Raw genomic sequence first — 13,080 nt, 5'->3', positions numbered from 1 at the left:
TCTGCTGAGTGGATGTTAACTTCCTTTCAGCAGGTACCAGGTAGCCTCGCCCTTTTCTGCCACATGCACGGGTATCTAAGGTCAGCTTGCTACGTGCACACAGGCACGGCTCTTCCGCAGCCAGTGGCAGACTGACGCCGTAAAAATATCGGAGTAAAATGGTGCTGAGGTGAAAGTACACTGGTAAATAAAATCCGTGCAGCCATGGCAGTTTGGCTGTGCACTCAGAGCGGGCTGGCTGGTGCGTGGATGTTATCAAGTTTCCCATGAAGCACGCACTCAGGCGGGGGAATTGGTACCAGTTACAAAGGCGGAAGTGTGGCACTCCCAGCACAGCCTGGCTCGCACACATCGGAGCTCAGCTCACACCCAGCCAGACCGGTCCCAGGTAAGAGCAGCGCCATTTCTTTTCACGGGCGGGTTGTAAGTGTTCTTGAGTTTTGATAACGTCTGTTTTCTCTGAATTTAATGCAGTGCAGGGATTTATTTAAAGAAATTCATCTTTCACTGTTGCGAACTGCTTTATTGTTCCAAGGTAATTTTATTTTTACTTTGACACTGAAATCTATGTTCCTCCTCTTCCAAGGCAAATTGCTTGAGACGCCTCCCGTATGATGACTCTGGAGAGCTACTTTGTCATTAGATGCTTAAAAAGAATTGAGTGTGGTCACTCCAGAACATACTCCTTTGTCATTTTATTGGAGTTAAAATGGTCAGGTTTTGTGTTGGTGGATGCCCTGCTGTAGTAGAATACACCGCCGATCACCTGTAATGAATTTGTAGAAAGCTGTGTATGGGTGTGTTGCATTGCATGGAGCTAAGCACGCTCAGAGAATCCTAATGGACTATGGTCAAGGCTGTGCCATATGTGCGTTTCCTGCTGTTTCCCGTCGTTTGTTCAACCTTGCGCAACTTTTCTCTTACCAGCTGTACTTCCCCTGTATAAGCCTGTAATTAGAACAATTCTTACAGTAGACTTCCTGAAGGGTTAATTAAGTAAATAGGTCAAATAAATTTAAACAAAGGTTCCTTTTTTCTTTCATACTGTTAAACTGCTTAGGATACTGAGCTGGACTGGATTTGCTGCCTAAATCCTGGAGAGAAAAAATTCCGGCGACCTCAGAATTCATACTTTACTGTGGAAATGCCACCAATTTAATTAGCTCCTGGGAAATGAGCAGGTGAATTTGCCATTGTAGAAATTAAAGAATATCTATCAAAAATAATAAGGAAAGATCCAACCGCACACTAAATTTGAGACGCTGGGCGGACTCGTGCAGCAGGATTTTTAAGGGCGACCGTTAGATTTTGAACTTTTCAAATCGCTTCACCCGTTCATACGTCTCCTCTCTGTCCACTAGTGCTTAGCTCTTGGAAAGAGGGTAACATTACAGGTTTATTCATCTCAAAACTTCAAGTGTATTTAATGTATTTTAAAGGCGTTTGCTTTCCTTATTCAACCCACATGTGCAGCATATTGTCAAAACATGTCTCAATTCAGAAATATCGCTAGACTACGCCCTATGCTATCACTAAACTGTGGCTGAAAAGCTGATCAACATATTTGTGTTCTCTTGAATTGACTACTGTAACGCCCTACTCGCGGGCGTTTCTAAATCCACGTTGAACAAACTCCAGTGTGTCCAGAATTCGGCAGCCAGGATCCTGACCAGGTCTAGTGCAAGTGATCACATTACTCACATTTCTGGTCTCCTGTCTGTCCCCCAAGCCCGTCTACATTGTATGGGTGACAGGGCCTTCTCCTGTTAAACCCCAGAGCTCAGGAACTCTCTCCCCAAGGATATCAGAGAGTCACCTTGTCTAAACTCCTTCAAATCCAGACTCAAAACCTTCTTTAGAAGAGCCTTTAATTGTTCTTTACCTGTATTTAGTACCACCATCTACTGTCTCCTCTAACTGTGTATCCTCATACTGCTTATCTTGTGTATTTTTCGTTGTTGTCATTCTGTAAAGAGCTTTGAGAAGCCACCTTTAAAGGCGCTATATAAATCAGTTTATTATTATTAAACCAACTGAATACGAAAATTAAAGTGGCTATAAACCTGTAATACGCGACATAATGAGATGAATACGTATTTAGTGATAGAATAAACATTGATAAAGGACATTTTCTCCAGGTTCACGTGCTTTACAGCACCTGCGTCAGTCGTTTAAAATTAGGCTGCCTCAACCTCATGTGCTGGGTGAATATATTCTGACAATGTAGCGATGTATTTGAATGACTGGAAAAGACATGGAGAATCTGATACACCTTTTTATCGGAACTAGAGACATTAAGCGATGTGAATGATGCGGAAATGTATGTAAATAACCGAATTTCAATCAAAAGTAAAAGTCCTGCAGCCACCACAGTAGCGTGTGAGGAGTATAGCAACGCTAAGGAAGTGACAAGCCGATTTTGAAACACCTGTTTTGTTATTTATTCGGGGTTACATGTTATTCCTTGAACATTCTGCCAAATTTCTTGAGGGCATTTTTTAACTAAATCGCCTCCACCGATTCCCAAGTCTGACAAATCTAAGATTATTAGAAGCTTCACGTTGCTTCTTGACAGCCTGTACTCCAGCAGTTGCGCATGATGTGTAAGGCGTGTTTCGGTCTCTCCTTCTGTACATTTCTTGCTGAAATGTAATGAGCGTGTTCATTGTAAACGAGAGAAAGCCAGGGATGTAATTGTAACAAATGTATTCATCAGACAATCGCCTCTGTCCAGCCCAGCTAGTACTGAACGGCTCTGCAGTACGGTAATGTGAGTTCGCTCCATGCTGAGAGCGCCTACGCCGCAATGCTGGAATTTGCGCATGAGGAACGAGATTTTTCCTGCACCTTGTAGTACCCAATGCAATGACGGATCAACCTAATTTTTTCACTTTTTAACTTTAAAACGACTAAAATAGAGAACAAATCTTTCCTTTTTGTAATTTGCTCACAGTAGCTAAAAATTATCGGTCCTTTAAATTACATACAGCAACAAAACGTTTTAACGAGCAATTGGTGGCGAGTTATGCTAGTAGGCACATTTTTACGTTTTTTCAAAAAATGCATGAAAAATGAGCCAATTGTTATTTTATATAGAACTATGTCGATAATCTTTATGTGTATACGTGCTTAAATCGGTCTAAATGGTGAAAATGATTAGCGCATACTACAACTGTATCGTAGTCGTAAATGTATGTAATATACTGCAGCTAGAAAGTGTATTCATAACGCAATCCTGCAGCATAGACATCAGACATTACCAAGAGCACATTTTCACATATTTTGGATTTCATAATTTTAACCCCCGTTTGTTTACGCGTGACGACGGTGAGAGTCTATTTCAGATTGATCAATTTTGGGGGAGTGCTGCAGTCTCTCCCCCATCACGCAGCAGCCTGCTGCTGTAATCTCCCTCCTTCATTAAGTATTCGCAACACGCATTCTCTCCACCAGTCCCCCACTGATCCAGCTCTTTCTCGCTCTCTGCCTTTTGTCGGTGTTGCCACAGTTGGCGGGGAGTATTTATCCAGGTTTAGTCTCATCTCTGGCACTCGGTTTGCGGGATACGATGGCAAGCACCTTTACCCGGGTCCTGTCCTCCAAGAGAAGCGTGGGTATCCTGTCCCTAGTAGGAGCGGGCTCCTTAGCGGCGGGATACCTGCTGAACAGGGAACATGTCAACGCTGGAGCCCAGAGCAGGAGGAGACTGTACCCATCAAGGTAACTCCCTGCCTGCCACCACCTCAGTCGCAAGCGCCATAGCCATAGCTCCGCTCTGGAGAAGGTTTATTTTCTCTGCCGTCATGTTCTCATTTCCCACTACACCAAGATCATTTATATTGTTTATATTTATATAATGATGTATACAATGCATTTACAATTGAACAGGGTTGTTAAGGTGATCTGTCGTAAAGCATTTGTTTTTAAATTGCTTTTGCACTATTTGGTACATTTGTCCATAATTTACATTTGCATATTATGATGTTATTTGTTAAATTGGTCCAATGTAACGCAGATCTTCTAAGGATGCGTGTATTGGACTGTAAGATAATCTTTCTTTTTGAGTACAGTATCCATTTAGAATATGTAAAGTTAAATATCTTTAAACAAGTGGGGAAGGGTATGAATTGTTGCGCGCCTTAAAACCCCAGTGTACAGACGCGACTTTGTTAAAAAGAAATGCGTTAACTCACGGATCGGAAGGACACGAACTGGAACATTTTAATGTGGTTATCTGTTTTAAAACAGATGGCACAAAATTACCGCTGTGGTGGATGTGATTGCATGACCATTTTTACAGTAAAATATTAGCAAACAAAAACACCCTGGCATCCTTTTTAGCGTAGTGGAAAACATAAAAGCTAGATCACGTTCCCAAATTTAGATATCGATGACATGAGAAATATTGTACATGCATTGTACACTAAAATAAATACATTTGTCCTTCTATCTTATAAGAATGCATCTGAGGTGTGTGTAATAGACGGGTATATGTGTTCATTGTTGGAATATTCTGGAAAACTGTCTTAAAGTACCCTCCACAGGATTTTGAAATCAAAATAATCCCCCCAGCCTGACGAATCCTAAATATTAAATATTTTCGTCATGTGAAGAAACCACCTCTTCTTCCTCATATTGAGCAGTAACAATGAATGTATACCTTACATAGTCCCATAGTTACAGCCCAGTATGCCACTAGAGTTTTATAAGATCACTTTATTGGCCATATACAATTTCTTGCATTAGGGATTTGTCCTTTCACATACCCAGCTAGCTCTTCATGAGACACACAGGCAGGGAGAGAGAAGCTTGGGGCCAGAGTGCAGGGGCAGCCATTTATACAGCCCCTTGCTCAGGGGCCCAACAGAGTAGGATTCCTCTGCCGGCCACGGGATTGAACCGGCAACTTTCGAGCCACAGGCGCAGATCCTGAGCCACAGAGCCACTGTTCTGCTCTTGTGTATTATTTAAACCAGAAATACACATTTCCCATTGTGTCACTTAAAACATTGCATTGATTAGTAAATATAATAATTTTGCTACAGTGGGAATACTCTAACATTTTCATTTATAATCAGTCTGCATTATTATTATTATTTACAACTGTTTTGTTAATTTCTATATATATAATGGGCTAGATTCCACCTGGGTCTGCTTCCATATAGACGTTTCCTGGGTATTAAGGAGTTGTATCCCAGATCTTAATTAAGCTTGCAGACAAAATGAAAGATTTACACAAACTTACATCTACCATCTCATCAGGTGGTAAGGCTGTGCCCAATCACATGCTGAGTACACATCCAGCCTGTTCATAAACTCACCAGCATATTGCAAACAGGTGGGCAGGTGGAAAAGCACAATTAAGATAAATACATATCTCAGTAGGCACTGTTTGCGACCATATATTGCTATCTTATTTTATATGTATACTTTGGTGACGTTTAACAATGCATTCACCTCAGTCTTAATCACAGAACTAACCTTGATCATGCTTTGGCAGTGCGGAGTATCCCGACTTAAGGAAACACAACAACTGTATGGCCAGTAACCTCACTCCTGCTATATATGCCAAGCTGTGTGACAAGGCCACTCCTGCTGGCTTCACCCTCGATGAAGCCATCCAGACAGGAGTGGACAATCCTGGGCACCCCTTTATCAAGACTGTGGGCATGGTGGCTGGAGATGAGGAGTCTTATGAGGTGAGGGCTTATTATGACCTGAAATAGACTAGACTTTGATGGTTAGCATAGAAGTACTGTAGATAATATTTTTTTGCTAGATCAGACATGAGCAGCACAAAACCTAGATAACAGATGTTTGTACACTGCAAAGTCACAATTTCTGGCTAAAAGACCTTGAAGTGTTATGATGTTGTCTTACATGGTTTGCACCCTTGATAAAAAAAGAATAAAACCCAACACTCTCACTGCAGCATATTCACTTCTGAAGTGCTGAGTGCGTACAGGCATGTTGTATATCAAGCATTCTCTCAGAGGGTTCATGGGTAAACCCAGGAAGATGTATTTACAGCTGCCCTGTGGGTCCTGGCAGCATGAATCTCCCTGCCGTTCCTCCTGTTCATTAATGCAGCTGAGAGGTACTGCTTATTTAACACTTTAAGATCAGTGTGAAAAGACATCTCTATTTGGTAAGACGGTTTTTTGCTTTCTTTTGGGGTAAAATGTTAAAAATGATTTTTCTATTTATCATTCCAAAATTGTGAGATCTTTGTAAATGAGCTTTGGCAGTGAAGTGATTGAATTATGTGCCATCAGGAGGAGGAAATCCATAAGGTGTCACATCCATCAGTGGGCCTTAGTGGCTCACAGGATGAGTTGATAAACCGATGGCCAAAGTGTCATGGTTTCAAGAGCACTGACAGCTCTTGTTGAGCTCTGTATTTTTCTTCTTTTAGGTCTTTAGTAGCTGTCGAATCCCACAGATCTGAATAGTGATGCTCTGCATTGTGTTCGATGTCTTGTGCAGGTGTTTGCTGATCTCTTTGACCCTGTCATTAAGGAGAGACACAATGGTTATGACCCCAGGACTATGAAACACCCTACAGATCTGGATGCCAGCAAGGTATATGTCACGAATTGCTTTCAGGACTCTATGCAGACGGCAGAATCTGGAGGGGAGTGAGACCAACACAGGGGGAAAAGACTAGGATCGGGGCTGGAAGAAGAACAGGGGGGCATGTCGACAGTGCGCTGGTGCCCGGGGGGGGGGCGTGGTCCACGGCGAACAAGTCCGAAGGGAGTCCGTAGGAAATCCAGGAAATGTAAAAGTTCAGAGCCGGGTGATCCAAACCAAGACAGAAATGACAGAAGTTAAAAGCCGGAGTGGGATCCGGTGAAGGGTCGGGGGAATATAAAAGGGGCAACAGGGCCAGGCGCCCCAAGTCAGGATGCTGTTGTGAAGCCTATGCCGTTGAGGCACTCCTGGGCTCGCTGGTAGACGGGCTTCTGGGCGTCCATCTCCGGAGCTGAGCCCAGATCAGTCTGGCTTTTATAGGAAGGGGGCTGGATAATTGCAGAAAACATGTGCTTGGCCAATGCATTCAGTAGTATCACAAATAATATTTTAGCTTTTTACATGACTATCATAAGTAGGAATAGTCCTATTGCATGTTTTTACATAGCCTTAATCGCCACTCATTCTGAAAAGTGTGAACAAATTTCAATTGCAAGATGTCCAAAAAAGTAGTGGTTAGGGCTCTAGGCACTGCTGTTGTACCCTTGAGCAAAGTACTTCACACACATTGTTCCAGCTGCGTGAACGGGTGAAGATGTTCTTTGCTTTGGATAAGGTGTCAGCCAAATAAATGTCCTCTGTTTAGGTGTCCTTATCCAGGCTGAGTTACCGAGCCCATCACTGTTCATTATTAGACTGCAGGTGCCATTCAAGGGGAGTCAGAAGCAGTTTTAAAATGAAACACATTGCTCCTTCCCTGACAGATTCGGTCGGGGCATTTTGACGAGCGCTATGTGCTGTCCTCGCGCGTGAGGACGGGCCGCAGTATTCGGGGCCTCAGCCTGCCCCCCGCCTGCACGCGCGCGGAGCGCAGGGAGGTGGAGCGCGTGGTGGCGGACGCTCTGAACGGGCTGAAGGGAGACCTACAGGGCCGCTACTACAGCCTGACGGTGATGACAGAACAGGAGCAGCAGCAGCTCATCGATGTAAGAAATGTGCGACGGTGATGGAAAGCAGCTGAGAGCCAAAGAGGGGTGTGCCTGCTACTTCCCCCTTTGTTCAAATGTTAAAATCAACTAAATATTGGTGAAGTATACCAGGGCTCCCATAATATGAAAACTGTTGGCGTCAAACCAGATTTCTTCTGCAGTGCTGGTGAAAAGTGCCAATGAAATATCCTTTCTGCAGGAAGGTAAGTAAGGTGAGAGTAATCCCTGCAGGGAAGTAACTGTAACTCAGTCAAGAAACAGGCTAGGAACTGAACATTTACACATTGACGAGCTTATTGACAATACTGAGGACCAGGGTTCAGTACCTGGCCATTGTCTAACAAAGAAACATTGCTTTAATAACCCTTGTTCTTTACATATGAGTTTTAATGACTGATAAGAAAATATCGTGATTGTATTATTATCATGAATTCAATGGACAAGCACTGCAAAACCATGTCTTTAAATCTGCTGTACATGCACTTGCACATGTGGAGCTTTTCCCTGAATGTCCTCCTGTCTCTTCTGTGTTTTCCCAGGATCACTTCCTTTTTGACAAGCCCGTGTCCCCTCTCCTCACCTGTGCTGGAATGGCTCGAGACTGGCCAGATGCGCGTGGAATCTGGTAAACAAAGTTTGATTGTAGGAAAGAGTTGGCAGAAGTAGAAGGACTGGTAGACACTACTGTGACTGGAGCTGAAACAGCTGTCAGTGCTATTTAAAGCAGGTTTATTGTTCAGAAAAGATTTCTATACCTTTAATTTTTAGCCAGTGAGCCATAAGGCATTAAATATATTATAAACACATGATTAGAATGTTAATCTTTGATGATATAGTAAAAAAAAAATATAACCATTTTTTTTCTGAAGGACAGCTGTACTTCATTTTCTTGTGCTGAAAGTAGACTTTCTTCTGAGAAAAAGGCCTGCAAGTTTTCCCTGTCTTGTATTTCTTTTCTGTCCTACTATTGTCCATAAGTAGCACACTTCATTGTAGTCTGCACTAGGCTAAACCCACAGGAGACCCACTGTGACTTCTCCTGCTACATTCTGTGTATACAGCATGTCAAGAGTCCTCCATTACTCATCCAAGTTTTCATTTGACTTCTCTCACTCACCATTAACGTGGTTTTCCTCTAGCCACAGCCGATGGTATATCATTCAGCAAGTTTGTTGTCTGTTTGTTACTGTAGTAAAAATATAAGAAATATAATGGTTACATTGTGACTGGAATAAAAATGTTTTTTATTAACATTATATCAATGTTTGTGGTCCTCGCATTCAAAACTTACTCAAAGAAAGTAAAATATGACACTAGGGGAAAAATACTCAAATAACACACGCTGTGATGATTTTTGTTGTGCAACAGGACTGTGTGATGGTGACTCCCTGCGTGTATAGTGTACATTATATAAATTCTTAGCAACACCTCATTCCGCCTAATTCCAATGCTGTGTTCACTTGGCCCTGCGCAGGCACAACAATGATAAAACCTTCCTGGTGTGGATCAATGAGGAAGACCACACTCGCGTCATCTCCATGGAGAAGGGGGGCAACATGAAGAGAGTGTTTGAGCGCTTCTGTAAGGGGCTCAAGGAGGTAAACATGGCTTAACTCCTTGCACTGGCACATGTGGAAAGGAATGTGTTTGTTGTGTCTGTTGTGAGTTTGTGTATCTATCTCTCATTCTATGTGTTTTTACCCGCACAGAAAGCTGACTGAGAATGTGTGTAGGATTAGGGAATGTTTCGATTACTTGTGTATCTGTAGAGAGGCCATCCTTATTCACAATAAGCACTGAATTAATACTGAGTTGTTTGGGCTTGTTTGGGCATTTGCTCATGTGTTCCAGTCTGTGTGAGAGTGAGTGGGGCTGAATGTAAGGCAGATCTTGTGCTATTCTGCAGTAAGTAACACTATAATGGAACTCCCTTCCATTTTCATATCTCTCTATTCAAGTCGCACCTCCAGTCGTGCCAAGAAAATCTTCTCAGACCCCTCTCACCCAGCTCATACTCTCTTTCAGCTTCTCCCTTCTGGAACACGTTTCAGATCCTTCCTCTCAAGGACTGCCCGCTTCAACCTCAGCCTCTTTCCCACTGCCACACGAGCTCTGAATTCACGTTGAACTCTGAATTCCATTGTATAATTATGCTGCGACATGGAGAGTTGTTTTCATATGTACTGTATGTGACGGTGTTTGTTTGTCTTCTGTCTTATTTGAATTTGTACTGTAAATGTTGTATGTATGTCTCATCTGTGTTCTTTGCTGTACTGAAAGCAAATCCCACCACCTATTGTCGTGTGGCAATAAAGAATAATCGAATCTAATCCACAGGTGGAGAGACTGATCCAAGAGAAGGGTTGGGAGTTCATGTGGAACGAAAGACTGGGCTACATCCTCACCTGCCCCTCCAATCTGGGTACAGGGCTGAGGGCTGGTGTGCACATTAACCTACCTCGACTCAGCAAGGTACCAATCCCACGCTTTCAGGGTTCAAGAGAGTCAACGAAAGGACTAATGTGCCATCATACTGTACTTGTTAAATGTCTGCTATATTCTAACAGCTTTAATGGTTTTGATTGACGGTCATTACACAGAGGAGCAATAGCCATGACTTTAATATCAAATTACAAAAACTCTTATTGCAAGAACTGCAGAGTTCAAGTCCATCAAAGAGGACAAATACACAGTTCTGCCAAGAATGTAAAGGAAACGGCCTGAAAAGGAAAGAAACTGAACATATAATTAACCCATGAGGCTGCTACAGGAAACCCTCTAACAGTAATTAATGTAATTTCCAGAGCTCAGCCTGTCTGTCTCTCTGTCCCTTCTCTGCAGGATCCTCGGTTCCCCAAGATCTTGGACAACTTGCGTCTCCAGAAACGTGGCACAGGTGGTGTGGACACGGCAGCCGTGGGCAGCACCTTTGACATCTCCAACCTGGACCGACTGGGCAAATCCGAGGTGAGAAAACAGGTCCACAGTGAGCTACATGAGCTTCTCCGAGGACACCCTTTTTTATTCTGCAGAAAAATAAGCTCCCAGTTCAGTGTGACATGCTTTGAAAAGGAAACCTGGAGAAAACATTGTGTTCCCCTTTCCTTGTGTCACCTCCAACCCTTGTACACCTTCGGTATACTCTGAGGGTTGAAGGCTGCTAATCGGATGGTGAATTCCCATCTGATCAGATGAGATACTATAGCGCTCTCAGGTTCACGTGGATATGCACCCTCACCGCTGCCACCTTAGGTCAGACCCCCACCGTTGGGGACTCGAACCTGGGCCTCCAGCATCACTCAACAGGGACCCAGCCTCTTGAGCTAAAGGGAGATCTCCTGTCAGCCCGGCGGCTGCGGTCCCTGCTATTCACAGGGAAGGGCGGTGACGTCACCACGCTGGCAAGCCGGCTCGCACAACCTGCAATGTCGGCCGTATGCGTTACACTCTTTACCTCTTATAGAGAGCAAAAGGTAGGGAATTGTGAAACCACAGTAAAGTTTAAAACAATAGCAATCAATAGCATTTACCTACAGTTTCTTTAAGAAACCTGTTTAAATTACTGAGCACTATATTAGCAGTTGATTTGTAAGTGATTTAGGCATTCAGTTAGTAGATACAATACAAATGAAAAGAAAGTAAGAATGCCGTCTGGATTGGCAAATCCAATATGTACGTGTATTGAGCAGAATGGAAGATTAATGATGCTGTGGCTATCTATGTGTTCAGGTTGAGCTGGTCCAGACTGTGATAGATGGAGTGAATTACCTGATCGAGTGTGAGAAGAGACTGGAGAAAGGCCAAGACATCCGGGTCCCTCCTCCTATAAACCAGTTCAAGTAAACAGTCCTGCGGATGACTTCCCAGCTTCTCCAACGGCTTGTTATGCTGCTGTTATGCTGCGATCATACCTCAGCAGCAGAAACATGGAGAAACGCATTGCTTTGGCACTGAAATGGAAATCCTCAATAAAATCTAGCACTGCTGTCACCAAGCCAGCGGGTTTTATTTTCACTGACAGTTACATCTGCAGCTATTAAAATTAGTCTACAACATATTAAATATTTTTTTTATATAAGAAGTGTGATAGATTACACCCTGTATATAGTGCATTTTCTTCCAACATGGATTGATGATCCATCCATTATGAGAAAACTGCTTGTTCCTGTTAAGGGTGGGACAGTCCTGGGCCTGTCCCAACAGCATGACACACAAGGCTGCTCTATGAAAATTTTCATGCAACTATATTTAGAACCATTGTCCGATTCCCAACCTAATACAGAAATACAGTACATATGCTTATGTACTACTGCCTGCAATGTTGTTTACTCGCATGTTAGAAGTTATCAAAGCTATTTTATTTAGATCAATTTAATTGTGTTATTGATTGTCCTTATCTGATTTTTTTGGAATGACTGCATCCGTTAATGTTTTGTGCTTTCTATAAGCCTCCCATCTTGTTGCACAGCCTCTTGCACCAGAAAGCTTTTATCCTGGCCTGAATAAGAAAGCTGTTTTCTTTTACTTTCAACTGCAGTGCTGTCAAGACAAATGCAATCACCGTGGCAACAGAACCTTTCTCCATATTCTCCAGGACTCTGGAGATCAGGCATAATCACGTGACCTGGATTCCAATAGACTCTATTGTCTTGGAACTGGGCCAAAGAAAACGGTACTTCTGTCTCACTGATTTATCACCAATCAGGGCTACTGGTCTCACAGTAAATGGGGTGGGGGGCGCAGATGGTCAAGGCGTATGTGGCCTCCTCTGTCACGCTGAATTATGTTACTTGACTAAGTGTTTGGGGGGAAGGGAATTAAAGTCTGTGTTCATCCACCCCCTGGAACCTAAGGATGTGTAGGCAGGACTCTCCTACCCCAACTGTGTCCCTTGTTAAACAGCTTTTCTTATTCTTTATTTCAGATGATAGTTAAATTTGCCACAAATGGTTATTTATGGTGATAACCCAGAAAACACACATTTATACAAAAATGCATTTACTACAGGAAATTGAGTGAAGTATCTTGCTCAAGAGCATTACAGCAGCATCCCAACAGGGCACTGAACTTGTGACACTGGTCTAAAATCCAGAGTCCTAGCCTCAACTCCAAACTACAGCTCCTAATGACATTTGAGTGGCACACTGATATTATCTGGGGGTGTCTGTCTTTAATAGTGCTGATTGTGCTAACCAAATTACTGCACCCGTTCCTAGCATGAAATGCAAGTAATGTATTAAGACAAGCTAGATGGGAATATTTGCCCCTCACATGAGAGACACAGCTTCCTGTTCTAAACATGGAGGGAAGAGGAATGGTTGTACTCAAATATTTCTAAACATTTTTATGGAGATCATGCAATTTGAAGTTTCCTGAGCTACATGGAATGCTGTGATAT

At 42.9% G+C, this 13,080-nt stretch overlaps 1 protein-coding gene across 2 annotated transcripts; it reads left to right on the top strand.

Annotated features, from left to right (window-relative positions):
• The first annotated feature begins 91 nt into the window (after window positions 1-91).
• LOC148831635 (creatine kinase U-type, mitochondrial) lies at window positions 92-11,674 on the top strand. Of its 2 annotated transcripts, none has more exons than XM_088920706.1 (10): window positions 92-388; window positions 3,509-3,720; window positions 5,501-5,699; window positions 6,487-6,582; window positions 7,458-7,679; window positions 8,222-8,307; window positions 9,157-9,280; window positions 10,020-10,154; window positions 10,524-10,649; window positions 11,412-11,674. In XM_088920706.1, exons 2-10 carry the CDS (start codon window positions 3,569-3,571, stop codon window positions 11,523-11,525), a joined length of 1,254 nt encoding a protein of 417 aa, XP_088776832.1. In that variant the 5' UTR covers window positions 92-388; window positions 3,509-3,568; the 3' UTR covers window positions 11,526-11,674. The 2 variants fall into 2 exon arrangements, with proteins under 2 accessions (XP_088776832.1, XP_088776833.1); XM_088920707.1 differs by lacking the exon at window positions 92-388 and adding an exon at window positions 495-535.
• The last annotated feature ends 1,406 nt before the right edge of the window (window positions 11,675-13,080 follow it).

Source organism: Atractosteus spatula, chromosome 7, assembly GCF_055471065.1.
Source record: "Atractosteus spatula isolate fAtrSpa1 chromosome 7, fAtrSpa1.hap1, whole genome shotgun sequence".
NCBI lineage: Eukaryota > Metazoa > Chordata > Actinopteri > Semionotiformes > Lepisosteidae > Atractosteus > Atractosteus spatula.
This window is presented reverse-complemented; position numbering and strand designations above follow the sequence as displayed.

What these genes read in the sequence shown, in the direction of transcription:
- LOC148831635 (XM_088920706.1), top strand. Translation starts at nt 3,569, where the DNA reads ATGGCAAGCACCTTTACCCGGGTCCTGTCCTCCAAGAGAAGCGTGGGT. An exon ending in CCAGATGCGCGTGGAATCTG is followed by an intron (nt 8,308 to 9,156) that starts GTAAACAAAGTT and finishes GGCCCTGCGCAG; the next exon opens with GCACAACAATGATAAAACCT. An exon ending in ACCTACCTCGACTCAGCAAG is followed by an intron (nt 10,155 to 10,523) that starts GTACCAATCCCA and finishes CCTTCTCTGCAG; the next exon opens with GATCCTCGGTTCCCCAAGAT.